This window comes from Ziziphus jujuba, chromosome 1 (assembly GCF_031755915.1).
Source record: "Ziziphus jujuba cultivar Dongzao chromosome 1, ASM3175591v1".
NCBI classification, from domain to species: domain Eukaryota; kingdom Viridiplantae; phylum Streptophyta; class Magnoliopsida; order Rosales; family Rhamnaceae; genus Ziziphus; species Ziziphus jujuba.
The window spans coordinates 28419160-28445014 of record NC_083379.1 but is presented as its reverse complement, the minus strand read 5'-3'; the positions used below and the strand labels follow the sequence as shown (position 1 = coordinate 28445014).

At 34.9% G+C, this 25855-nt stretch overlaps 4 protein-coding genes across 6 annotated transcripts; 1 reads left to right on the top strand and 3 right to left on the bottom strand.

Moving 5' to 3' along the window:
* Positions 1-9994: 9994 nt before the first annotated feature.
* On the bottom strand, positions 9995-15096 carry LOC107426267 (uncharacterized). 2 transcript variants are annotated; one of them, XM_025073865.3, is made up of 6 exons: positions 14439-15096; positions 13499-13777; positions 13220-13393; positions 13016-13122; positions 11924-12258; positions 9995-10893 (listed from the first exon to the last, which is right to left on the bottom strand). In XM_025073865.3, exons 1-6 carry the CDS (start codon positions 14586-14588, stop codon positions 10325-10327), a joined length of 1614 nt encoding a protein of 537 aa, XP_024929633.1. In that variant the 5' UTR covers positions 14589-15096; the 3' UTR covers positions 9995-10324. The 2 variants fall into 2 exon arrangements, with proteins under 2 accessions (XP_024929633.1, XP_015891877.1); XM_016036391.4 differs by having other exon boundaries at positions 9995-10917; positions 14439-15095.
* A 1817-nt stretch (positions 15097-16913) lies between these two features.
* Positions 16914-19425, bottom strand: LOC107426276 (large ribosomal subunit protein bL35c). 2 transcript variants are annotated; one of them, XM_016036404.4, is made up of 3 exons: positions 19041-19420; positions 18825-18941; positions 16914-17101 (listed from the first exon to the last, which is right to left on the bottom strand). In XM_016036404.4, the coding sequence occupies exons 1-3, from the start codon at positions 19290-19292 to the stop codon at positions 17024-17026; spliced, it is 447 nt and encodes a 148-aa protein (XP_015891890.1). In that variant the 5' UTR covers positions 19293-19420; the 3' UTR covers positions 16914-17023. The 2 variants fall into 2 exon arrangements, with proteins under 2 accessions (XP_015891890.1, XP_024929646.1); XM_025073878.3 differs by lacking the exon at positions 16914-17101 and adding an exon at positions 17928-18028 and having other exon boundaries at positions 19041-19425.
* A 1009-nt stretch (positions 19426-20434) lies between these two features.
* LOC125422449 (nuclear pore complex protein NUP43) lies at positions 20435-24583 on the bottom strand. Its single transcript, XM_016036306.4, has 5 exons — positions 23946-24583; positions 22472-22541; positions 21304-21538; positions 21070-21143; positions 20435-20897 (listed from the first exon to the last, which is right to left on the bottom strand). The coding sequence occupies exons 1-5, from the start codon at positions 24581-24583 to the stop codon at positions 20835-20837; spliced, it is 1080 nt and encodes a 359-aa protein (XP_015891792.3). The 3' UTR covers positions 20435-20834.
* LOC107426201 (uncharacterized) lies at positions 24530-25399 on the top strand. The gene is made up of 3 exons (XM_016036318.4): positions 24530-24666; positions 24778-25046; positions 25163-25399. The coding sequence occupies exons 2-3, from the start codon at positions 24814-24816 to the stop codon at positions 25293-25295; spliced, it is 366 nt and encodes a 121-aa protein (XP_015891804.1). The 5' UTR covers positions 24530-24666; positions 24778-24813; the 3' UTR covers positions 25296-25399.
* Positions 25400-25855: the final 456 nt, after the last annotated feature.

Sequence of the window (25855 nt, the reverse complement as noted above, 5' to 3'; positions counted from 1 at the left end):
GGAAAGGAAAGGAAGAAGAAGGAGGAAGACGAAGAAGAAAGAAGAAGAAGAAGAACGGGCCCGTGGCCCTTTTTTCCCAAGTGGGGGAAAAGAAAAAAAAAAGAAAAAAGAAAAGAAAAAGAAAGAGAAAGAAAATAAAAAGAAAATTAAATTAAATAATTAAATAATATTATTATATAAAATAACAATAAAATAATATGATATTAAACATGGTTGACATGTGGCATCTCAACATGGTGACACATGGTCACATTTATTAAGTCACACGTGGCACAATGTTACACGTTTAAAAAAATAATATTAAAATAATACAGTATTTGAAAAACTCTACATGTCCATAACTTTCAAACCACATGTCCAAATCGGACGTGCCGCTAGTTTACAGACTCATATCGACGAGTACTTCACAACCATGCATGAGTCAAAGCTCAACTTTGCATGAATAAAAAGTCAACTCCGGCACCCCTTGGACAGTTTGGACCTCAACTTGTTTTGCTCATAACTTTCAAACCGTAGCTCCGTTTTCAACGTGCTACTAGTCTACGAACTCGTGCCAACGTGTACTTCGTAACGGTACCTCAGTCAACCTAGAATTCCAACCGAGTCAAAAAGTCAACTTTTGACTCCTTGGTCAACATTCAACAATCAAAGTCAACGGTCAACGGTCAACCTCGATCAAAGTTGGAAAATTTCCGGTGTACTTCGGGACGGGGTGTTACAGTATGGACAAGCCTTCTTGAGAGTGAATTACTCCCTGGATAAAGATAGCAATGTTGTCCCTAAACCTCTTAGCTTGAACCCTAGTAATTGGCCCGGTCTTCATCCGAATCGGATCAGTATCCCAGTGGGTTATTGATTGTGCAGATTCAGGTGGAATCACATCAGCATCTCTATTGCCTTTTCTCGGGAACCAACTAAAGATAGCTAAATAAAAGAAGAAAATAGTAAAACCTATAAGTCCTAAATAATACGAGGTAAGAAAAGGTAAAATTAGTAAATAATACACTAGGACGAATTATAATGACCAGAGGTGAACTATTGTAATGCCGCCAGAGTAAATGTTGGCAGGTGCAAGGTACTGGTAGGCTACTTTATTGGTGAAGGTCACATCGTGTCCAAACCCACATTGTTTGAGTGGAATTGTGATGCCTTTTTAGAGTAGTTGTCTTCAAAATTATTTAAAGTTAAGCGTACTTTAGTCATGGGTCACCTTTTGAAAATCTGAATAAAAATCCCATGCCATTTGAAATGCGATGTGTAAATGGGGAGAATATTGGTGAAGAGAGAATAGGGCATTACAGATGGTATCAGAGCCTATACCAGCCGAAAATGTGCTAACAAGGATGCTAAACCCCAAGGCGATGTGTTGTCAGATCTGTAAATCCTGAATGATATGAGATAAGAAAAGGTAAGATGAATGATGCAAGGCAAGAAATGGCAGGATCAATAAACAATACACTAGGCAGATTATGACGACCAAAGGTGAACTAGTGGAATGTCATTAGGGTAAGTATGGATAGGTGTGAGGTACTGGCAGACTACCTTACTGACAAAAGCCATATAGTATCCAATTCCACATCACCTAGATGTGGAATGGTGCTAGTTCAAATGTAAAGTATACACACTGTTAACAACCTAGACCTTTTCAGAGTGGTTAATTTCAGTGCTTATAAGAACTCTGAAGTTAAGTGTGCTCCTGTGGGAGCGATCCTTGGAAAGATGACCTTCTGGAAAGTCTGTATATAAATCCCATACCATATGTAGTGTGGTGGATAAATTAAGGAGAATATTGGTGGAGAGAGGGAGGGGTGTTACAAAACTAATTCAAAGCTACTGGAGTAAACATTACTCGTAGACTAATGTAAGGAGTTACAACTATGAATGTTTAAGCTTTAAATAACAAGTCCCGCGTCACTTTCATACTGTATTTGCTGCCATCCTTCTTTAGTTGCTAAACTCATAGCTTTGAAAATGGAAAGTAGTTCAGCTACATGTGGGATATTGCAATCATCTCTAAATGATTAAACTTTGAGAACTACACCTTTGTAATTTCTAGCTACAACATCCAAGAAACAACCTCGGTTCCTCATGACTGCATCAAAATTAAACTTCATAAACCCTCTCATAAGCCTACTGTATTGCATGGGGCCACCTATATGAGTAATAGACCTAGCATCCACTCTATAGTTCTAGACTCTTTAAACTCTGCAAATTTGGTCATCAAAGCTTTAATATGAGTCGAAAACTCTCCTACTTGCTTGCCATAATCATACTTATTTCTCAATCACCAAATATGCTCAAGAACTAGCATCGCAAGTAAAAAAAAAGTATGTGAAAAGGAAGAGCAATACAAGGGTCAAAAATAATAACTTTAAAACTGTCCAAATTTGAGTCTTAAACAACCTCCCACTTGATATTCCAAAGCCCCACAAACCAAAGCACTTTAGTAACTACACACCTAAAAAATAGATGCACATCATCCTCTTAAAACTTCACAACTAAAGGGCAGCACACATTCTCCATGTCAATATGAGAGGTTAATAAATTAGCTCTGGTTGGAAGTCCTTTACTAAGAAGTTTCCACAGGAAGAACTTCCACCTTTCATAGATGCTGCTATTTTGAAACCTCCCTATCATCAACAAAAAGAAAGGATATAAGATAATTTAATTATAAATAAGCCCAAACAATTGCCCAACCACACCAACTTGTCAAAACAATTTTCCTTTCGCCCAAAACATTTTATTAATATTAGCCACAGTATCCTGATCAAATAATTCTTCTAACAAGGTTTCCTTTAAGGCTGTTCATTAAACCGATAACCTGCAAAACCCGACCGATCCAATCCAACCTAATCCAATAATAAAAGAAATCAATGTTTTTTGAATGGGTTATGGGTTGGTTTTTTTCAACCCGAGTTCATCGAGTTGGATATCGGGTTACAAATTAAAAATCCGATATAATCCTACTCGACCCGCACATTACTATCTATTAATAAAACACGTGAAAATTTAAGAATCTCCAATCTATTTTGCCCTAAAATTGGTTCTCCTTCTTCTTCTCTCCATTTCGACTCTTTCACTCTGTCTCATCACAAACCATTCATCTTTGTCTCACTATCAACATCACCGCAAGCCATAGGAGGTCTCCATAGCACTATCAATCCTTTTCACCAAGCTCCAGCTGGTTAGTACTTATATACGGCTTCGTTTCATCCTTTGTTGACTTCTCCTTATTTGTTTTTGTTTGAGACTTTGAGCACCTGATGTGCGTATGCTTCGTTTCATCCTTTGTTGACTTCTTCTTGTTTGTTCTTGTTTGAGACTTTGAGCACCTGATGTTCTTCTGATTTGATCTTGAAAAAAAAAAAAATGCTAGATTTCTGTTTTTCAATTTTTAAAAAAATGGCAGAATTTTTTTCTCTTCTTTTTGCTTTAAAAGATTGCAGGATCTTAAACAAAAATATGAGATTATAAATTTTTCTTCTTGGATCTTAAAAAATGCAGAATTTTTTTTGCCCCTATTTTAGGGTCTTACTTGAAAGATTAATCCTACCATGGAAAATTTTCTTTCTTCTCACAAATTTTTTTTTTTCCCTTTTCTAACCATGAAGCTTTTTTTTGTTTTTTTTTTTTTTTTTTTGGTTTCTAATATTTATTTTTTAAATTTGGAGGAATTCTTTCAAATAAACACAAAATAAAACAAGGAAGGAAAAAGAAAAAAAAAAAAAAGCAAAAGTGGGCTTCCAAATGGTGAATTTAGGCCCAACTTAAGGCCCAATCCGCTCATCCAACCCAACACAACCCAATTATTATTGGGTTATTGGGTTGGGTTGGGTTGGATTACTATGGGCTATCGGGTTGAATTGGATGGAAATCTGATCAACCTGAATTGATTGGGTCGGTTGTTATTTTATTTCTAACCCGACCCATGTTCAGGCCTAGTTTACTTCTAGCTTCCATCCTAATTTGTAAGAGACTCCATCATTCCAAGCCAATTTAAACTAACCAACTGCTGTGGAACCAGGCTAAAATTTGGATTATTTGTGGAACCAGGCTAAAATTTGGATTATTTGGGATCTACTGATCCTTCCACATGCTAATGAAATTGCCTATCCTAACTTAAAAACAAATCCCTTTAACTAGATCTAATCTCAATTTTAGAATTTTAACCCAAGTGAAGGGGCTATTTTTTTTATCTTCTTACGTTTAAAAAAGAATGATTTTAAATGGTATTTAGCTTTCAAGCTTGAACCCAAAGCTTCCTTTCATGTAGCAAGACTCTAATTTAGATTCTAATTTAGCTTACTCAATAGCAACTTGTTCAACTTAGAAAGACTCTTTATATTGAGACCTTCATTTTCCCTAAGTAAACAGGCTTTAGACTAATAAATTGGCATAGAAACTTTATTATCAGCACTGCCTCTCTAAAGAAAATTACTAGTATGTTTCTTCACTTCCTTACACCAGCTAAGATGTAATTTTAAAGAGGACATTGTGTACATAGAAATTGAACACACCATATGCTTAATCAATGTTACATGACCTACATGAGAAAGGAGGTTGGACTTCCAACTCGAGAACATTGCTTCAATTCTCTATTTTAGATCTTCGACTTCCAACTCGAGAACATCGCTTCAATTCTCTATTTTAGATCTTCATTAGCCTTACCCTTGCTTATTCCAACAAAAAGAGATTTCCTAAATACTTGCCATTTTTGGGCAACACCTTTATGTTCAAAGTTCTTTTCACATCCTTATTTAACCTTTGTTCAAAGTTCTTTTCACATCCGTATTTAACCTTACATTGATATTAGATGAGCAAAAGCAGCCTAATTTAACCACATTGAAGGCTAACCCATTCACCTACAGTATTTGTTAAGGTAATGGAAATCATTACTGACTTCCTCTTTGTTTGCTTTACAAAAAATAAAAAGGTCATCAGTAAAAAGAAGATGTGTTCTTGTATAGGCATGTCTACCCCACTTGATCATGTTAATTTTCCTTTCTTCCTCCAACTTCGACGATATTTTAGAGCGTAATTCAAAAAAGAGAATAAAGAGGAAAGGAGATAGAGGATAACCTTACTTAATGCGCTTTTCTAATCAAAACTCTCCAAACACACTTCCATTGAGAAGCAAAGATATTGAAACTAATGAGATGCATTTAAAAATCAATATAGCCACTAAGGAACATAAATCAAACTTTAAGAGAATCTAAACAAGCATATTCCAATAAACTCGATAGGCCTTTTGCATATCCACTTTGATACCCACACAACCTTTGATTCCTTTTTTCCTCTTCTTGGAATGAATTATCTCATTGGTCAATACAGAGTACTCTACTATCCATCTACCATAAATGAACAATAATTGGTTAGGAGAGATTAGCTTATCATGCAAAGGACATACTCTTATAGCCAACAGCTTGGAAATAATTTTGTAGATGATATTGTAGAGACTAATTAAGTGAATGGGATTGAAAGATGATTTCTACTTATTCTTAGGAATTAACACTACATGGACTTGTTATCCCGTTTGGCATAATTCTTGATCTGAAGAAGTTATGCAATAATCTAACAATACCCTCACTCACAATATTTTGAAATTTCTAGAAGAAAAGAGCAAAAAGGCCATCTGGGCAAGGAGCATTCATAGGATTCATACTTTGCGCAATCTCCCAAACTTCCGATGATGAAGGATTGAGAAAAAGTCTTTCAATATCCTCCTCGATCACCACTTGATGAATAAACCCACCCAGCCTATTACAAGGCTCAATCATCTCAACTTTAAATAAAGTCGAGAACTCCTAAAGTAAAAAGTCTCCAATATCTTTCCTATTTTCAAACCACATATCCTGGTGGTTTTTCAACATCGGGATAAAAATTTTACATCAATTAGAGATGGCCAACGTATCGACAAATTTTGAGTTTTTATCCCCAGTAGAGAGTCATAACTGAAGCAAATTTTTCTTCAAAAGACTTAGGCTTTGAAGAGTAGAAATTCTATCCTCCAACTCCTTAATCTTAGTTTGACACCAATCAAACACATCCCTGCTCCAAGTTTTCGGGCTTTTAATAATGTTAAAAATCTTTCTTCTCATGGAAACATCTTTTCCTCCCATGCCATCCTCTACATGCCAAGCATCCCAAATGAAAGTCACACAAGAAGGGTTTCTCACCCAAATGACAAAAAAATGAAAACGCTTATGGAAAGAGGGGTGATAGAAAAGAAGATTTAGAAAGATGGGAATCTGATTAGAGTTAGTAGAGGAAAGATGACATACTCCGGCTTGAAGGAAGTCCAACCTTGAGTTGACACTGATCACCATCCTATCTAAGCTCTCTTTAATGTTTGGCATCCTTCCTTTTTTGTCGTTCTAGGTGAATGTGTTCTTAGAGAATCTCGAGTGCATGGATTCCACATCCTAGATAAAGTTACGAAGAAAGAAATTCGATTCTTGCACCACCTACCTTGTTATCTTGATCAATAATGTTGTTCAAATCCCCTATACAAATCCACAAACTAAAGTTTTTTTTTTTTTTTCACAACATTAGTTAGTCCTGCCAAAAGCCTCTCCTTAATCTTCTATCAGTTGGACAACAACAAAACCAAATCATCCGCTCCTACTTCCGATTAAGCAAAACATCAATAATCCACCAAGAACACTAAACTACTTTTCAATCCAACTTATTCAACCAAAACTGGGCTAAGCCTCCCTTTCTTTTATCCTCCTCCGCAAAGAAGGAAGAATCAAAATGCGATCTTCATTCTATCCTCTCCATACACACTTTATTGATCTTTGTCTCTACTAAAAAATGACCTTTATGGAAGTATTTTCTTGCCAGACGACAGAGGCTTCAAAACGTCATGGAGCTGTCTAACTCATGACAATTCTATGACATGATTTTCATGGTAAGGTTAGGGCTTGAAAAGATCACCTCCTTGGCCATATCTTCCTTAGCATTCAAATTATCTTTTCGGTTTTTAACTTCATCCCATGAGAGAACTTTGAAGCACTTTTCCCTATTGCTTTATCTTTAAGCCTTAACTTCAAAGACCCCTCAACCTTTTGTTCAATAGGATGAGCATCCACTTTACTAACTCTTCTTAAATCATTAGGGGGCTTCATAAGCTGCGCTTCACTTTTCTCCTGGCCAAATCTAATGCTCCTAGACTCAGTTCTTTTTTTTTCTTTTTTCTTTTTTTTTTTTTTGGTGGACCTATGAGGAACAATGTCCTTTTGGATTTCCAACTTTCTTTTTAGGCTTGACTTTCCTCCTAGCCAAAGCCCATCTCCTTTTAACTCCTTTACGCTATTAGCAAAATTAGTTATCAAATCCATTAGATTGGACAGAGTTTTAAAAGTTGAATTTGAAAACTCTCTGACATTGAAGTTCTTTTTCGAGGGGTTTATTGAGCACGCCATCCCTCTGTTCTGACATCCTCTTGGCTAGACATTAGCACACTAACGTGTCTTCTAATAAGGTCCTCCTTACTTTGACTCGTTCCTTCACTTGATTCTCACTCAACAACATGTCTAAATCAACTTGGATTCCCTTTTACTCTAGTTCAACCTAAGGACTTCCCTCCGTTCTATTCTCCTCTTTGTCCAAATCATCTCCAGCTTTTTCATTTAAGATGCCCTCATTCGAGAAGTTAAAAAATTAGTCCTTCCTTGGCAATTCAATCCTTCTCAATACCTCACTTTCACTCATCACCGTATAGGCATCATCCTTAGCTCTAATCTACAGTCTATAGACATCTCCATAGAAAAAGCTGGGATTGGGTTTAAGATCTATATACTTTCTTCATATGGCCTATCAAACCACAATTATAATACATGTTAGGCAATTTCTCATATTTGAACTGGATCCAAAGCCTTTCCTTGCCTAATTTTTGGAGTAAACCAGCTGGAATCGGTTTTCTAATATCCACTTCTACTTGTAGTCTTAAACTTTTCATTATCACCAGATTGGTTCTTGAGAAAAGATCTCATACAGCAGGATTTCTTTGAAGATTCCTCCTCTTTTCGGGGCATTCTTTTCTTTATAAACTGTAAAGGTAGCCTATGGATCTAAATCTAGAAGGCAAACGAATTAAAATCGATCTCCTGGATAGAAATGTCTTACTCCCATTCCTTCAAGAGCAAATGGTCCCTGTTGATAGTCCAGACCTTCTTCTCCATACTCTTTTTTTTATTAGAAATTATTTTAAACAAGAACAGAAAGATATTTAGGCCAAGGTTTTACATCCCAATAACTTTATGTGTAAACCAAATTCTTTTTGTGATCATTTGAACAACAATTTGTTTCATCAGTTTTTTAAAAAATATCTTCCCCACTAAAGCCAACTTTGATAATTTAAAAGCATTCTCCATATTTGTTGTGAGTTTCAAGTGGAGAAAGTTGGACTCAGCTTCCATCGATCCCACAATCTGAACACCACACGCCACATCAAAACCCACATAAATGCTACACTGGTAAGATTGAATCACCATGAGCGTAAACCCTGACACTCAACAGCAGGAGAGTTCTCTACATGGAGAGAGAGAGGAAAAAAAAAAAAAAAAAAAAGAGTGCCTAAAAAATATTCTAATAATAATAATAAGTTCCTAAAAAGCTCAAGGTTTGTAGTCTTGTATAAAGTAGACTTTTAAAAACTTTAATAACAATAATAATAATTCTTTATAAAGTACTATACATTTTCTATTGGCAAATTGGTAATTGGCTTTAATAGTAGAAGCCTAGAAAGAAGGAAATTCCTCAATTTAAGTTTTATGCAACAACTTTATCAAGTCAGCATTGCTTAGTTGGCGACAAGTAGGGTAAAATCAGCTTTCTTTGCCTCGTTTCCAAATTTTTTATCCATAAAAACTTGGTTGACTCATCATCAACTCTAGTACAAAATTAAGAGTGATTTTTTGGACAATATCTGGGATGCAAGATAAAAGGAGTAATAGGTTTTGACATTGACGCAGAAAAAGGATATAGTTCAAAAATGATAAACTATGCTAATTAAGCGAAGCCATTGCGTTAAATACTTTCTGGTTTTGTGGAGGGTTGGTCATTGGTGGAAGTTGTAAATAAGGTAGTGGCTGCTAAACTATGCTGGGGGAGCAAGAAACGGAATGTAGTTTTTTAAACTATCCAGTCAACCATTTAGATTTTAGTTTTCCCAATTAAAAAATCCAAATCAATTTAACAGTTGTGATTAAATAACGTTGCAAAATACTAGCAGGTTAACCTAATAAGAAACTTTTAATACAAATTTGATATGATAACAACTTCTTAGAATTATGGAGAGAAACATATCATGCCAGCTGTCTGTGGAAAAAAATTTCAATCAATTTAAAAAAGAATTAAACCGCTAATAAAAATTATTAGCTGATTCCATACAGATTTTATGAGTAGCTCTTTTTAATTTAAGTTTTATTTTTAAAAAAAAATTAAATAATGTGTTATCATTTGGATGATGTAGATGTCAATCAATTTGAAGTTGTTTATAAGCCTCTCACAATCCCTGTCATATCAAATCTATTTGGATCTATCTTTTACCTTATTTTGAGAAACACGTTAACATGACAGACGGCATTGTTAACATGACAGATGGCATTGGTAATATTCCTTAGCATTGGCAATACCAAATAGACCCCTAGAGATCAAATTTTTAGATATACGTATATAGGGAGTTATAATGTGTTAGGAACATATCCCAAACAGAGGATAAGAATATCTTGATGTAAGTCTTGAAAATACCACCATAATTAATAATTGAAAATTAAAAGCTAAATTCATATAAGTGACAACCCTTATCACTTGTAGCCTAATCAATAAATTCCAACCAATCGAAATTATCAGGTTGGAGGTAAAAGCATTTGTGAGAAAGTTGTCAAATCATATTGGAGTTCTTTTCATGCTTTGCTTGGTGGTTCGACTCGGACGATGGGGCAATTCAGCGTCAAAAGACATCAAAAGTCCAAGGTTTAGTGGACTAGTATTTAGACAGCAAGATATAACTGGAATTTCACATTAACAATACAAGGGTCAATTCAATTTACTTACAATAGAAATACTTCTTTGTTCAAGGAAACTTAATATAATGCAACTAAAATACCTAATAGAACGATTTCCTTTTCTTCTTTTACAAGGGAAATTCACCAGGATTCTTCATCAATACAAATTTCTGAATCCCAATCTTCCCAAGGCAAGCTTTAACAACATCAGATGCATCATCTAACAGATGGCATATTGAACATACCATGGCCAGCGAGAGAATCTGCATTCAAGCTTGATTCCTGCCAATTTTTTTGAGCTTTAAACATGTTAATCAATCATCATCTTCTTCAGAAATGTTAAACAGGAACTTTGGAAGAGAGGCAATTCTAGGAAGATGAAGCAGCAACTCCCCAAAAGAGTCTTTCCTTGACATGCCTGGTGGTGCTTGTCTCCCACCAAGAACATCCTTGGCATCCTCTTCAGGAGCCTTAGCATCAGGTTTAACTGTACTTTCAGATGTGTTGTTTAGTTGAACATCCTTTCCACCATCAGGTCCTTCAGTGCAACTTTCCCCATCAAACTGTGATTGTTGACCAGTGACAGGATCCTTCTGCAATAGACAACAGAGAGAATTGACTCTTGTCATGAGAGATTTCTCATCAGAATCAGTTGTAGCTTGATTGTCATTAAGCAGGTATTGTGCAATGTCCTCCAGCATATCCTGGTATTCTGACTGTTGATCGGCAGAGGGCGGATTTCCAGAAGTCATCTGCTCAGAAATACAGTTTCCAATGCGGCTCATAAGATCACTCATTGACATTGATGGGTGCAGCCCAGGGACTTTTATCTGGTCCCAATTTTTGGGTCCCTTAGAATCAACAGCTTCAGAACTTCCATTCCCTTCAATTGCACGAGAGTCCATCACTGACATGGGAAAGTTAACCAGTAATATGAAAAATCCAAGGTCCAATATCTAATAAATTCACTGTAGCTTATAGAAAAGCCATATACTCCTCAAATTACGCAATCTTCATATAGAAATCCTAAGAGTAAGTGCAATCCTATGATTACAGGAGAAAAGGGAATTTGAGTTGCAAATCAATGTTCCAATCACATATCCCAATCAATTAGGAGACAACCAACATGAATTTCACAGTTCCAAATCATTATAACTAAATTATTTAAATTCATATAACAGCCACATTATGGAACTTCATGAAATGAGTTTGGTCATTCAGAAACAATAGAAAGCAATAAGACATCAAAGTAGATATGCACAAACTTAAAAAGTTTAATCACAAAAGTACTCTGCTAAGTGATAATTAAATACAGCAAAGATGTTAAGCTGCATTTATAACTTGTATGTCCTCAATGACTAAAGTTATGTAATCATCAGATTTGAAAAATATAGTGACTGGTCAGAGCAATTACTCAACAGAAAACCTAAAAAGCAAAAAAGCCATATAATATTATTATGAGCAACGGAAGATAACTAACTATTAAACCACGACAAATAAAAAAATTACATTTTAAAATGTTTAGTTCCTAATATCATATTATGTGGGAATTGCCACCATATTGTGGAATAGTGAGACATAAATTACATGGGGACGAGAGAGTTAGGTAAGAGTTAGTCCTTGCCTTATTGGCAATTTTTCAGATGATAAAAATAGAGCAAAAAGTCCAAAATCCTAAGAAGAATCAGTCAATGAATATTAAAAACATTCAATAAGCTAGCCTGCTATGCCCTCAATGGCTATACTTGATCATTTTCAAGTGTATCACAAAACAAAGATGAAATCTAAGATGAAATCAGCGTTTTTTAATATCAAAAGGCCCAATTGATGATGCGGAAACAAGAGCAAAAATGTATAAAAATTAAAACATTCAACCATTTTGCTTACACCAGATGCCAGGTCAACTTCTATACCTGAGCTGGGGGAAGGAGCATCTCTGGACAGGTTTTCCAAAGACACACCAACCGAATCCTGTTGTTCAATCTTCAATGAAGATGACTGAGTGCCAGATGGTGAACCAACATCTTGGAAACCAGTTATGGCAGATCCATTACCATTTTCAACTTGATCAAAACCATGGCCTTTGGATTCATCTGGGTCCTCGAAAACAGAAGTTCGCGGTTCAAAATATGGAGAATCCAAAACTATCTCTGGCTGTTGACTCAAGAAGTTAAGACGCATGTCACACTGAATAAGCTTTTCAAAATGTTTATTTAGCAGTCCTTGTGGGCATTGCAGAAAATGTTGCCTAAAAATTCACAAAAAGAAAATTCCCAATAAATGACATAGCCTTGAAAATTAGATAACTAACTTAAAGTTGCATCCTTAAATAGATGAAAACCAAAGAGCTTAAAGATACAATTATGCAATTGATGCCTAAACAATAGGATTCATTTCACAAACAATACAATATCTTTGAAAATCTTATTTATATAGATGCATGGACATTAGTTTCTAGTTCAGAAGCTTCAAACACATAAACATAAAGTAGAACTTTTTTGTTTTTTTTTTAATTCGTAACAATTCTCAAAAGAAATATGAGACAATATTAAAATGTCTTCCTAAAATGGACATAAAACAAAAATAAATAGGAGACACATTCAAGAAAATTAAAATTCCACTGGATGGTTCCTTATCTATTTTCATATAAAAGAAATGTTCAGGCACACCCAGAAATCCAAAAACCAGAAAATGGCTACGATAAAACTGCCATATTCTAGGGAGGAAATGATCTAATTCTTAACAGGACCAACTGCAATTGAAAACACAGTGCAATTATACCAGCATAGTGCCAGCTTCTATCCACATAATGGATGATTGGTCCGATTGAAACCACAATGGCGAAAAAAAGACTCTTTTTCCAGGGGAGGGGGTTAAGATAAAAGAAGAAAGTTTGCATTGAAATTAAAAATAAATAAATAAAAAAAAAAAAAAAAAAAAGGAATCATAAAAACAACTTATCAAATATGAGAATAAGGTAATAAAGAACAGCATTTCAATTTTACCTGTGCATGCTAGCTTGCCCATCAGTAAAATCTGCTGTTGCCTGCCACAAGGTGTGCTTTCTAGGCTGAGGATTGGTCTCTCTGAAGAAAAGGGGTTGTCTAGCCAGCTGCACCAATAAAGAATCAGCATTACATGTACATATCTTGACGCTAACAAATCATTCAGAATGCACATAAATATACAGAGCAGAGAAAGGGAATTACCACAACAGTCAAACTACTCAGTCCATCATCAGGACAATTCGCCTTTAGAGCCATAATATCTGACCACTGGATTTCTATTTTGCTCTTGAGACCACCTTCAAGAACTTCCCAAACGAGCTTATGCTTAGCAAAGTAGCATTTTGCCACTAAATCACCTTCATATCTTGATTTATACTGCCACCGATCAAGTATCATTAACACTTTATACAAAAAGTAACAATACTACAAGATCCTCCCATACCATCAGGCATTTGTTAGCATAAAAGTTAGTGATAATACCTCCCAACACCCAATCCTTAAAAGTGAAGCTGGAAAATTTGAAGCCTTTAGCTTATCAGTAGCACCTGCGGGAGCAGTGCCTTTACATTCCTTTTTGATTCCAGAGGCAATGCTTTCACTCTGTTCACTTCCAAGAGCAGGGGTCCCTTGAGAGAGCTTCATTTGAATTAATTCCAATAATGATGGACTTTTTCTTAGCCTCAAACCCAAAGGGCTAGGCTCGTCAAGAGGGTTGTATTGAGATGGCGGGATAGGAAATGCATTATTTCCAGCACCACACTGAATATAGTGAACAAGACAAGTTAAGAAAATCTGTTTAATAATAAAAGTCTAAAACCGAAAATTACGAAATTAACACATCGTTGTTCTCTTCAAATGCACTCTATAATACAACACAGGTCAAAACTTAAAGAAGCTCCAGCATTATTTTTCAATTACAATCCAGTCACATAAAAGCAACTTAAATCCTGAACTAATCCAGACACAATGATCAGCTCTGTTCAGACATTAATTCCCACACTGTCGTGTAGAGCTTACACTATCCTTGTGTAATTCAAGAAATATTATCAATCACATAAGATTCACAAAAGTTCTATTACTTTCGCTGCAAAGTTCTCAGAATCCAAACAGACCATTAATTTTTCTCAGAAGAACTCTCATCACCCATCATGACAACTAAAGTTTGAAAAAATAAAAATAAATAAAAAATAAAAAATTGGACACACTGTGTGAGAATCAATATGTTATTGATGCCAAATCTAAATTCGAAGCTTGTCTCAATTTCCAATAGACCAAAACGGAAAATAAAGAAATAAATAAATAAATACAACATTTCAATAGGCTAAGTATACACCTTTTCTTTTATTTTCCTTTGCTAGCTCCATTTCTCGGGAGCCAAACAGTTAGAAATCAGAAAAAATAAAAATAAAAATAAAAATACCTCGTTTAGAGCTGAGGTGGGCTTGGACCGCTTGTTAAGCGGGCCGTGTTCCTCCTCCAAAGAATCCTCAATTTCCAATTTCACTGGTATCTTCTCCATACATGCTTCCGGTTCGTGTCGGAGACCCCCCGATTTCATCAACTGCACCATCAATCTTTCTTTCTTTCTCTTTTTTTTTTTTTTTTTTTTCCTCTCCCCCCAAACAAAAAATCTCCCCAAAAAAAAAAAAAATACAAAACTAAATCCACGAAATTCCAAAAATGGAAGGGGAAAAAAAAAATAAAAAAAGCAGATGAAGAGAGTCCTAGAAAAGACAATACAATCTCTTTGATCAATGAGATCGGAGATGATTCTGATTTTCTGAAAACCCTAAGAAAACAAAACCCCAAAAAAACAAAAAAACACAAAAACAAAAACAAAACACAAAAACAAAACAAACGCGTTGGAAAATCTTAACGGTGTTAGGGGAAGGAGAGAGGAAGAGAGAAAGAGAGAGAAAGAGGAAAGAGGTCTTCGACGGCCAGCACGTGCGGCACGTGATAAATCCAAACGGCTTGTATTTTACACTGGCAATTTGCTTCTCTTCCTTTTTTTTTTTTTTTTTTTTTGGGAATTTTACTGAAATCGCCTTTTTGCGACTTCGCAGGGATTTTTGCGAATTATGCTCTCCGAGCGTGATTCGTGAATCTCTATATATACGAAGACTTGTGATGAGGGGGTTTGGATAAATTGGTCATTTTGATGCTCGGATTGTTGGAGCGTGTGCTGGCAGACACGTATAAAACTAAATGGATATATGTGGGACCCCATTTTCACTTTAAAAGACGGCGGTGGTTGGTTCTGTCTTACACGTGGCGGCAGATCCAGGTATTGCTTGTCTCATGTGGCACTGACAGTGACAACGTAGACATTGAACGATGGGTTATGAAGATGTTCAGCTGGGTTGTTGCCTACTGGTTTTCTGTGGTCTCTCTTCTCTCATTGGCCACTTTTCTTTATATATTTTTTACTTTTGAGAAAACCAAAAAATACCGTACTAATTCGAATTCGGTACTGTCTATCAAATTTAAAGTTTTTTCTATTTGTTTGTTTTCTGAAATCCCTTAAAATTAAGGTATGTTGGGATTCTTTTAGAAGCGACAGCTTAGTTTTGATTGGTTAAAACTTTACAAAATGCAATAAATTTGTTATGCAAAATTTTGTTACCAAGAAATGCGTTCCTGTAGCAGTTTTGGCTTACTTACCATCTGTGATTATTACTTCCATACATATAAAAAAACAAAAAAGCAAAGTTTGTTGCATAATTCCATTTTGCTAATTAAAGTTGTAACACCTTTTCTCAACAAACCCAAAACCAATGCATAAAAATTTACAGTTTCTATTTCCCTCTTTTGTTTTTTTGTCAACCAATTAGATGCTTTTACACTAGTTTTTTTTTTTTTTTTTTTTTTTTTTTTGGGGGTTGAGATGTTTTTTGCTTTTGTTCTTTTATAGTAACTTTATGCATTTCCCTTAAGTTCTTTTCTGTCATGAATTTATAATTCTATTCTGACGGGTAATTTCCATTTTCTAAAAATTTTACTTTGTTTGTCCGATTATTAATGATTCATAGTTGATAGTTTATAGTTTGTCGAAAGAAAGGTTTACTACAAAAAAAAAAAAAAACCTAAAATGTGCCCGGCCACATGGGATTGGTTCTCTTTCTCTAATGCTTTAATATTTCCCATTAAGTGAAGACAAAGTTTAATAAAATTACGATTAATAGCTTTTCTTTTTTCTTTTTTTTTTCTTTTTTAATATTTTCTTATACAATGATTCCAAATCCCAATCTTGCAATGGCTGTGAGCGACTTAGCGGCAAGCAAGCAAATTGCATTCTTCAGCAGCCAAGAACGACCCACATATTACAATGTCAAACAAAGTTAGTTCCAACACGTTTACGCAACTTTCTTAATAAAGCTGTCATTTTCTGATTGACCCAAATCATTTATAATATATATATATATATATATATCACCTCCACCACAACCATTAACAACAATATTAATACTAATAACCTTCATTTTTTCCAAATCTTAATCATTCTTGCCACACTATCCATGTCGATAATCAACAGTATAAAAATATTCTCTCAAATGCTGGCATAACCGTTCAAAAAAATTAAACAATAATAATAATAATAAAATAACAACTATTTTATAAGATTCACATGCTTTATATGTGATGATCATTAAAATAACCAAGTAGCATGATAATCCTCTATTATTTATTATGTCCTTAAAACACAATGCTTAAACCATCATATCGAGAAGTTGAAAACTTAATTTATACTCTTAAAAGTTTCATTCTTTTTAATTGATGGTAATAATTATATGACAATTATCCCATAAAAGTTGTGAGTCATGTCATTGAAGATTCGTAGGAGAGTCTGCAGCCGTTAAGAGTAAAAAACAATGGAAAACAATGGCTAATAATGGATACAGAACCTTCATGGATAAATAAAAAAAATTACAGTACTTTTACAAAAATTGTGAAATCAGAAGCTTACAAATTAAATAGTTGTTTGCCATTCATTTCAAGTTACCTCTACTTTGCATTTCTATTAACTTTCAGATATGGCAAGGCTTTAATTACATTATCATAGTCACTTCGATCGACTGGATGCTGTTTTAAATTAAAAAAAAAAAAAAAAAAGGGATCAAAATAAGGTAAGAAACCCAAAGAATAACACTAAGTCTGAAAGATGTAAAGAAAAAGAAAATGTTATAAGCAAATGAAAGTGTCCTAGTTGTTTGTGAGTAAATAAGTGTTTGGCACTCAGTATCAGAAGCATTCAAAGAGTTCAATGCCAACAGCAAGAGTCTAATGATTATTCTAAATGCCTAATCCCACCAAAAAAGTAGATAAATTATTACATGTGGCAAAAGCATCTCCAACCATTAGCATGGATTAATTTTATTTTGTTACTTGGCAACTAAAAAAATTTCATACTTTTCGTTAGCTCCTCACGGCAGTATATGATAAAGCCATTATAGTTGATTATAAAACACCTTATATTGTCTATTCATCAAAAAACTTTAATACGAACTCATAACATGACACAAATAAGTAACAACTATTAATGCCAAATAAGAAACCTGTCTAATATCTCTATAATCAAACAATCTAACTGCAAATAGCACTATCCCAGTTTTATAAACAATTTTACTGCTCAGTTCCAAGGACTCTATCTGAAAAGATCCACTAAAGTAAACAATTCAGTGAATTCACAAGTTAATGGTTTTGCTTTAAGATAAATGCCTATAGCTTCCTCCTCAAAACTTATAAAACTTTTTTAGGTCAAGAGTGGCAATATCAAGCCTACGTAACTAACCATTTTCACATGTCAATTTCTAAATATGATGCGAACAATGGTAATAATACCCAAAAGAATTTTAAAGGAGAAAGAATACAAATAAGTGCAATAAATGGCAATTTGACAAGTGCAATAAATGGGAATTTGCTTTCTATTTAGAGCAAAGAAATATAACACAGTCCTCAAAATTATGAATCTCTTATTTAAGTTACATACGATATCCAACTCCATAATTCCTGAACAAAAGGAAAGGACAAGGATTAAGGAATGTGTCCAGAGCTAGATAATTTGGAACAAATCAACAGATGGAGAATGACTAAAAGATTAAGTATGCAGAGACTAGGCATTTTAATCAAACAACTAATACACACTAAACTCTGTCTCATTTATCAAAACTCCCCCAAAATTTCCCTACAAAAACAAAAGTACCCTACTCTTATCTGTTGCTTAAGACCTTTGAACCTTACATTCTGGTACACAGCAGATTTTTATTTTTATCTTTTTTCATGTTTTTGGTACACAAGCATTTCATAATTGTAAGTTTGTAAGACCAAATGGCAGCCATAGTACACAACACCGATTCCAATACGTTTTTTGCAGTTATATTTCAAGAAATTCGTGCCTCGTAAATTTTTTTTTTTCCCATCATCCCATTTTCCCTTATTTTCCAACAGTTTAAAGAATTCATAGTCTTATGACTATTATCAGAATGAAAACATGCATAGCCATGCTTCTAACCTACTGCATAAGCAAATTTTAGGATTTACTTGCAAGACTTTAAACTAAAAGGGGAAATAAGAAGTTCTTCTTGCTATAGGGAGCTGAAGTAATGCAATTTGGTCTCTAAGAAGAATTGCAATTCTACAAGAGGATTTGACTCTAAACCACAATTGATACGGAACAGAGCTAGGAAGTCAAGCATAAAATATAATATCTATACACTCGAATTTACCAAAATCATAAAATATTTTGAAAACATATATATATCAAAAGCAAAACGTAACAAAAAGATAATGTTCAAAAGAAACCCACCAGTTTGGAGAGGCGTAATTTCCTCTTGGTGTTCTTCTTGGCCAGTAAATGTTGCTTTCCAGCTCTCCTCCGTACAATTTTACCCTTACCCGTCACTCTGAACCGCTTTGCCGAAGCCTATTGAACATAATTCAGAAAAAAAAAAAATTCATGGCTCTCAGAAACCAAACCCGTGAAAAAGCAGCGAATAAAAACCAACTACATAGAGAGAATTACCTTGTGGGTTTTCATTTTGTAGCCTTTGGCAGAGACGACAGTGAGAGAACGAAGCCCAGGAGGAGGAGGAGTCATCGTAGAAAGCTTCAGCGAGGGGAACCCAGAAATGCTTTGCGAGGAACTGAGTCTCAACGAGCTCTGCTTGTTGAATGGGGCGAGTTGAAGGGAGGCACGAGAGAGACGAGTAGGAGAGGAGGGGCAAAATGGGGAATATCTGAGACCAAACGACACCGTCATGGTTGCAGAAGCCATTGCAGCTCTTCTTTGTTCTCCAACTTCTCTCTGAGGATGTGAGGGTGAAGAAGCTGTCGTGTAGTTTTATGTGGGGGAAGAGGGAAGTTTTGGGTGGATGGATAGAGTTTTAGCTTTTAGTTAGGCACCTCAAGCTTTTGTTTTATTTACCGTTGAGGGTTACAAAGAGACGGCCATACCTTGAGTCTCTCACTCTCAAATTATGCAAGGAAAATTGGTCAATTTATCTTTAAATAATAAACAACTGAAATTAATTTGATATGTAAATAGATAGTTAATTTATAAAAATGCAAGTTTGTATTAAAACAAGAAAAGAAAAGAAAAGAAAAGAAAATTATATTAATAGGAAATTAGGAATCACACATGATTGCTCATGTCTTTATTATTTTTTTGGTCTAATTTATTAAGTTTATGAACTTCTCTTGTTGATAAAATAAAAAGCAATAGTATTACACCAATCAAAAAATTCACTAAATAATTTACTAAATGTTCTTTTAGCAAAATATTAAAGCATTATTTTATTAGTTTGATTATTGAATTAAATTTATATTTTAAAAATTCTTTCATTCATATATAAGTTATATATATATTTTTCAACCAATGAAATAATAATACATTATTTATGCTACATTGTTTAATAAATTATTTAATAAACTTATAAAATAAAAAATTAATACCAAATTTTATTTTAGAAGAGTCAATTTTACTCCACGATGGACATTCTTTATCTAATGACATCTATAAAATGGACTTGTCCATTTTAAAACAAAACTAACATTTTCTAAAATGATGTTAAGTATTAAACTTTTATCTTTTAAATTGATCTTGATTTTCTCAATAACAAAACCATTAATAAATATTTATTTATTTTACCATAAAAGCTTGCATTTGTCATTTTTATACACATTTTCAAAATCCTATAAATGGATGCATTTCTCATAAAGCAATACTCCTTTTTAAAAATTTGTCTTCCGTTTAAAAAAAAATAATAATTTTTTGATTGAAAACACAATTCATAAAGAGAATTAAGATCCGTTAACAAATCTAATCCCGGTCCCAGCCATGAAATCTACTCCCTGAATGCTCTTGCATAAAACCGCCTGGAAAAGTAATCACATCCCAAAGCGACTTGACAAAGAAAATTTTTACAACATAAAAATAAAAAGGCTTTTTTTTACGTAAAAAGTTAGCAACATCATCTCATGCACTGTGGAACTCATACATAAGAATAGCCGCCCAAGGTAAACATCATCGTTAAAAATAGATGCAGCTTGCTCGGGTAAGAAAGTCAGGGAAATTGGTAATCAAAGTACACCATGTGATACACAAGAGCTCGGAAAAGGTAATTGCTACAATACAAACCATTTTACACCTACCAATTCCATAATCCATTGCATGCACAAGGCTTTACCCAACCTATTTTAAAGCTAATTTCGCCCATATTATCATTCAGTGGACATAATAGCTCCAATTCCTTTAGCAACAGCTTCAGAAAAACTGATGAACTAGGTTCCAAATGAAGTAGAATTCTTTCCAGGTACTCTATCCATTTTTGGGCCTTGTCAGTATTGCTACAGATTCCCACTCCAAACTGCATATCACGTCCTGTGCAGCCCGACATTGAATCATCACGAAACAAGATTTACCATTAGTGCAATATTAAACACAAACATTGGACATGATTTACACATACACCAGTACACGACAAACTCACAGAAAAACAACTAGATTTCACTTTCACAGAGATGAAATTAATACCAGCACAGTTCCTACTCACCGATGGGTTTTGACGGTCAATATCGAAGCTGTTAATTGCACAAGGTTCTGCCAGGAGCTCAATGGGTTCCTCACCTAAACAGTTTGGCCAATTTAATACTACTATTTATTTATTCAAATTTCAGAAGGATTTTTTGTCCGACAATAGAAAAATTAAAATTTAACAAAGTAAAAATCACATAGGCTTCTAGTGTTGATAGTTCTCCATCCAACAATAAACTGATTAATGAAATACCTTGTTCAACAACAGAAAGGATGCCATCTTCTGAGCAGATCATAGCAGGTAAAATCCGAGAAGATGAGATGTTTCCCACATTTGATGACTTTGCAAAGCGGTCATACTGAACCTCCCAAACCTCACTTTCAGAAGGTGAATGCTCAGTGTTACCTGCTCCTAACCCAGAAAGAACTATGGGCTGCTGTGGCCATCTAAGATCCCAAGCAAATACAGTACCTAAAGAGCCTCCTGCCTAAGAAAGATAACTCAGGATTCATACAACAGATAAAGGATCCAATAAGAAATTTCAAAGCATTTAAACACATGAAACAACCATTTTATGGTACGATTTGAAGTATTTAATCATTCCAATGTAATATAATTATGATAAGCAACAATTTACTCATGGTTCCTTCACTTGCTGGCATAAGAAGAAGAATCTCATATAGATTCAACAACCCATCTTATACTACATGCTTATTTAAACAGTAGAATTACAGTTATAAGAAGTACATATAATGAAACAAACAACAGTTCCCACCGTAAATGTATTTATTGCACACACCACATCCTGCTGCTTGCATATGCAGGTTATAGGTATAAACATCACAAGCAGTCGCATATTTTCTGTTCTTTTGTTTTAATCTTTTTCCCTTCAACAAGGACATAAGCAACCCTCATAATTATTAGTCCATAGATTGTATCTAATGGAAGAGCTAACCCACCATAATTCACAATGAAACAGTTGATCAATACAGGGATTTCCAAACTATTATCACTCACACCCAACATCCTTCAGTCTAGTTGAGAATATCTTGATCCCCCTTATGGTAAGCCTAGACCCTGAGGTCATATTTCATTCTCAACATTGTAATTAGCATAACTTACTACACGTCTTCGCCATGGCAGAAATAGCAAGATGCAAGAAAAATCAGAAATACATGTAAAAACTAAAAGTTAAAAGCATTCCTTTTCAGGGTACAGAGCACATGTATCTTTATTACCAAAGGTTCATCAATCAAAGGAAACAGATGGAACTAGAAGTTCAGAATGATAAAAAGCAGTTTATTGGTCCTCAACATTTTTGTTCAATTAACCACTCCAACACCCCAATACCAATGCTCCAAAGCATCGCTACCTGCCAGTTTAATTTAAAACTAATGTAGGAACAGCAAAGAAGGCTTACCAGACAAGTGTGCTTTCTTGAAGGATGAATATCGATGGAATGCACAATCCCAGAAGTTTTTCTTTGGGCCCTGCCACATTTCCACCAAATAAAAACTTTGTAGGCAGATCACTAATGTTATGGATTTTTCTCAAGCTTTTAATTAGTAATCAACAAGCATAGCAGAAACCAAGCAAATCAACATCAACATATCATTTATAGTTAAGGAATATAAATGATTAAAACAGGGAATGTTCTCAATTTTATATTATGTACACATTTTGCAAGAACTTCATTACCTCCACATAAGATCCAGACAGATGCTGGAAGACAAATTTAAAACCTGAAAAAGAATATTTCTGTTTACCTAATACAAGGTATGTATCCACACATGTGTGCACACATAATGACAAAAGAAACCATTTCTACAACCAATTGCTAATTACCACAAAAAATCCATTAAAAATTTGATGATTGTTTTCTTGCCAGCTAATATGCATGTGGTGGCTCTAAACAGGATCATACATCCAATTTCTAAATCTCATAAATGCATGTGCAATTACACAATTACACTTTCTTTGCAAATGCTTAATGTTGTAACTGGAGGTGGTAGTGGCATTAAAATGAGCTGACAGTAGGCAGTACTTGTTACAGAATGGAGAACGGTAGCAGTTGACACAATTATTGGTTACAAAAGTGTTACAAGAGCTTAGATAAAAGATGGTTCTGCTGCTGTTATTGTTATTGCGGCCAAAGTATTAGAACAGGGATGTACAATGTCAGCACTCAGCAGCACTAAGATAGTGACCATGTAGTGCCCTTCTTGGTTCTTACTGCAAGTAATTAATATCAGGTTATCATCTCCATGGTTACCATGCTAAAATCTCTTCAAAATACTAAAGAAGAATAAACTTCACATACAAACTAGAGTTCTACTCTGTCTTAGAAGCCACTAACTAGTCGAGTATTTATAACAGACTAAGTATATATATTATAAAGTTTTCCTATAAAAGAAAAAAATTCAGGTATAAAATATCATATTTTAATCACTTCGCTTCCTTATTCTGGATGGTAGCTTAGAGGAAGGAAGCTGCTCAGTCTTCACACATGCGAGTCCGGGAGTTGAGTCCGGGAGTTGAGGTTCGAGTCTTTGTTAAGCCCCGTTATTGCCTCGGATGGTCCATCCCGCAATGCACGTGGTGCAGGCCTACAACCTAATGGCTACGATACTACCAGGAGGCATCCTTTTTTTTTAGCAAAAAATATTATACATATTTCTTCTAAATTCCGACCTGTAAACCTAGTAGTGAAACACTCAACTATATATATCTATATATGTATATGCTAAAAGCATGATAAAAATCAAAGAAAACACTACAGGCAACATAAAAAAGTAGTGTGCAAGGAAATGGAACAAACTGATATGAAAATAGACCAATACATAATAACGTAAATTTTGATTCAAAAACTAAACACCAGTAAAGAAAAAGCTCACCAGCTTCCCTTGAATTGAGAAACCGCTCCATCGGGTTTCCGCTGATCCCACCACTGCAGACTAAACCCATATCCTCCAGTGGCAAACTCAGTCGACGATCCCCATTTCGCCGCTGTATAAGAAACCAACCCACTGCTATCGAAAACACGCCGATGGTTCAACCTGGAATCCCCAATACTGACCAAATTGACCCTCCCATCTTCCCCTACAATCACACACTCAACCCCACCATCCATTAAGTCCAAACAAGATACGGGTCCGTTGTGCATCACCTTCTCGGGCACAGAAAGCACCGGTTCGAGCGATGCCCGGTCAACGGAACCGGCGGACAAGACGTGAAGAGAGCCCGCGAAAGTCCCAGCGACAACAAGCGGAACGTAGTGGGACTGCGAGGTTTTCAGGGAAGAGATTCTTGAGGGTGAGACCCATGAAGAATGAGAATTCAAATTAAGTGGGTTTGAGCTTAGGGATTGGATTTCAATGAAGTAAGGATCAGAATCCGAATCGGTATCGAAAAAGGCGACGACGGCAAAGCGCTTCAAGGGCAAGACCGGGGGAAGCCAACGAACTGCGTCTACGTATTTGGATTGTGGGAACCTGTGGACTTGGGGAGACTCCGAAAGCGCTGTGACTGCCATTGTTGAGGGTTTAGGGTTTATCGGGTTTGTTGCTCGATTATGTGTCTCTCGCTAGCTACTTCCTCGTTTGAAGGTTCTACAAGGTGGGAAAGTAACATGAAAATGGCGGTCAGATGATATTACTTTAATACCCTTCACTAAAACCCACAATTTATTTTTACTTTTTTAACCCATTTTAGTGGAACATTTATCAGGTGTTGGTTGGAGATTATCCACGGATTGAGAAGAAAATGGTGGTCACAGAAAATAGCTTTATCTCAGCCACCATTACCAAGCTTCTTCCTTCTCATCTGTTTGTGAGGACAAATGGCAGGAAATTCGGTACCACATTGGCCAAAAAGAGAGATTTGCCAGAGACTTCAAAAACCCAGATTCAAAAACCCAGTTTTCCATTCAGAGTTTCAAACAGAGTTCTCGCTCAATCTGCCATTGGTTTGTTCGGATTGGGATTCATTGATGCAGGGTAAGCTTTCCTTCACACTGTTCGAAGTTTTTTATTATTATTTTACAACCAAATATGTCGTACCCATTTGTTTTCTTCGTGACTATTTGCTTCAAAAAATTCAAATGTTTTTACAGGTATAGCGGAGACTGGTCGAGGATTGGTGTGATTTCAAAGGAGAGCGAGGAGTTGCTGAAGATTGCAGCTTTTGTTGTTGCTCCGCTATGCTTATTTCTTGTATTTTATCTCTCCAAGGATCAAGATGCTTAACCTGTACATTGAACTTGATTTTGTACTTGTAAAACGATTTCTCAGTTATTTTATGTAGCTTTGCAATGGGTATATACATATATAAATATATACAGAGTTCCTTATTGGATCAGGAGCTCCATCGAAATTTATGCCTCCAAAATATTCGCCAAAAACAGGAAAAAAGAAAAAAAAGGACCTTCTTAGTTATTATAAAAAGTAATTATTTTTCCAATCTGTTGCCAAGCTCTATGCCCATAATGTTCGAGTTTTCCATCAGATCTAAATGAAGAATACATAATACCCATGATACTTTCCATTTATATTTAGAAATAAATAAGATTTGGTATTACATTTAGTATCTAAATATTGATAAAAATATATAAATTTTTTATAAACTTATAATTGTATAATTTTCATTTTCTACTCTTTTAAGTTTCAATGAATTGGTGTTTATAAGGGGATAAACTAATGATAAAATTCATTATTTTCTACATAGAAAAGTTTGAGATTTTTTTATTTTTTATTTTTTGATAAATTAAATTCAATATAATGCGGGAGAAGAAAATATCATCCAAATT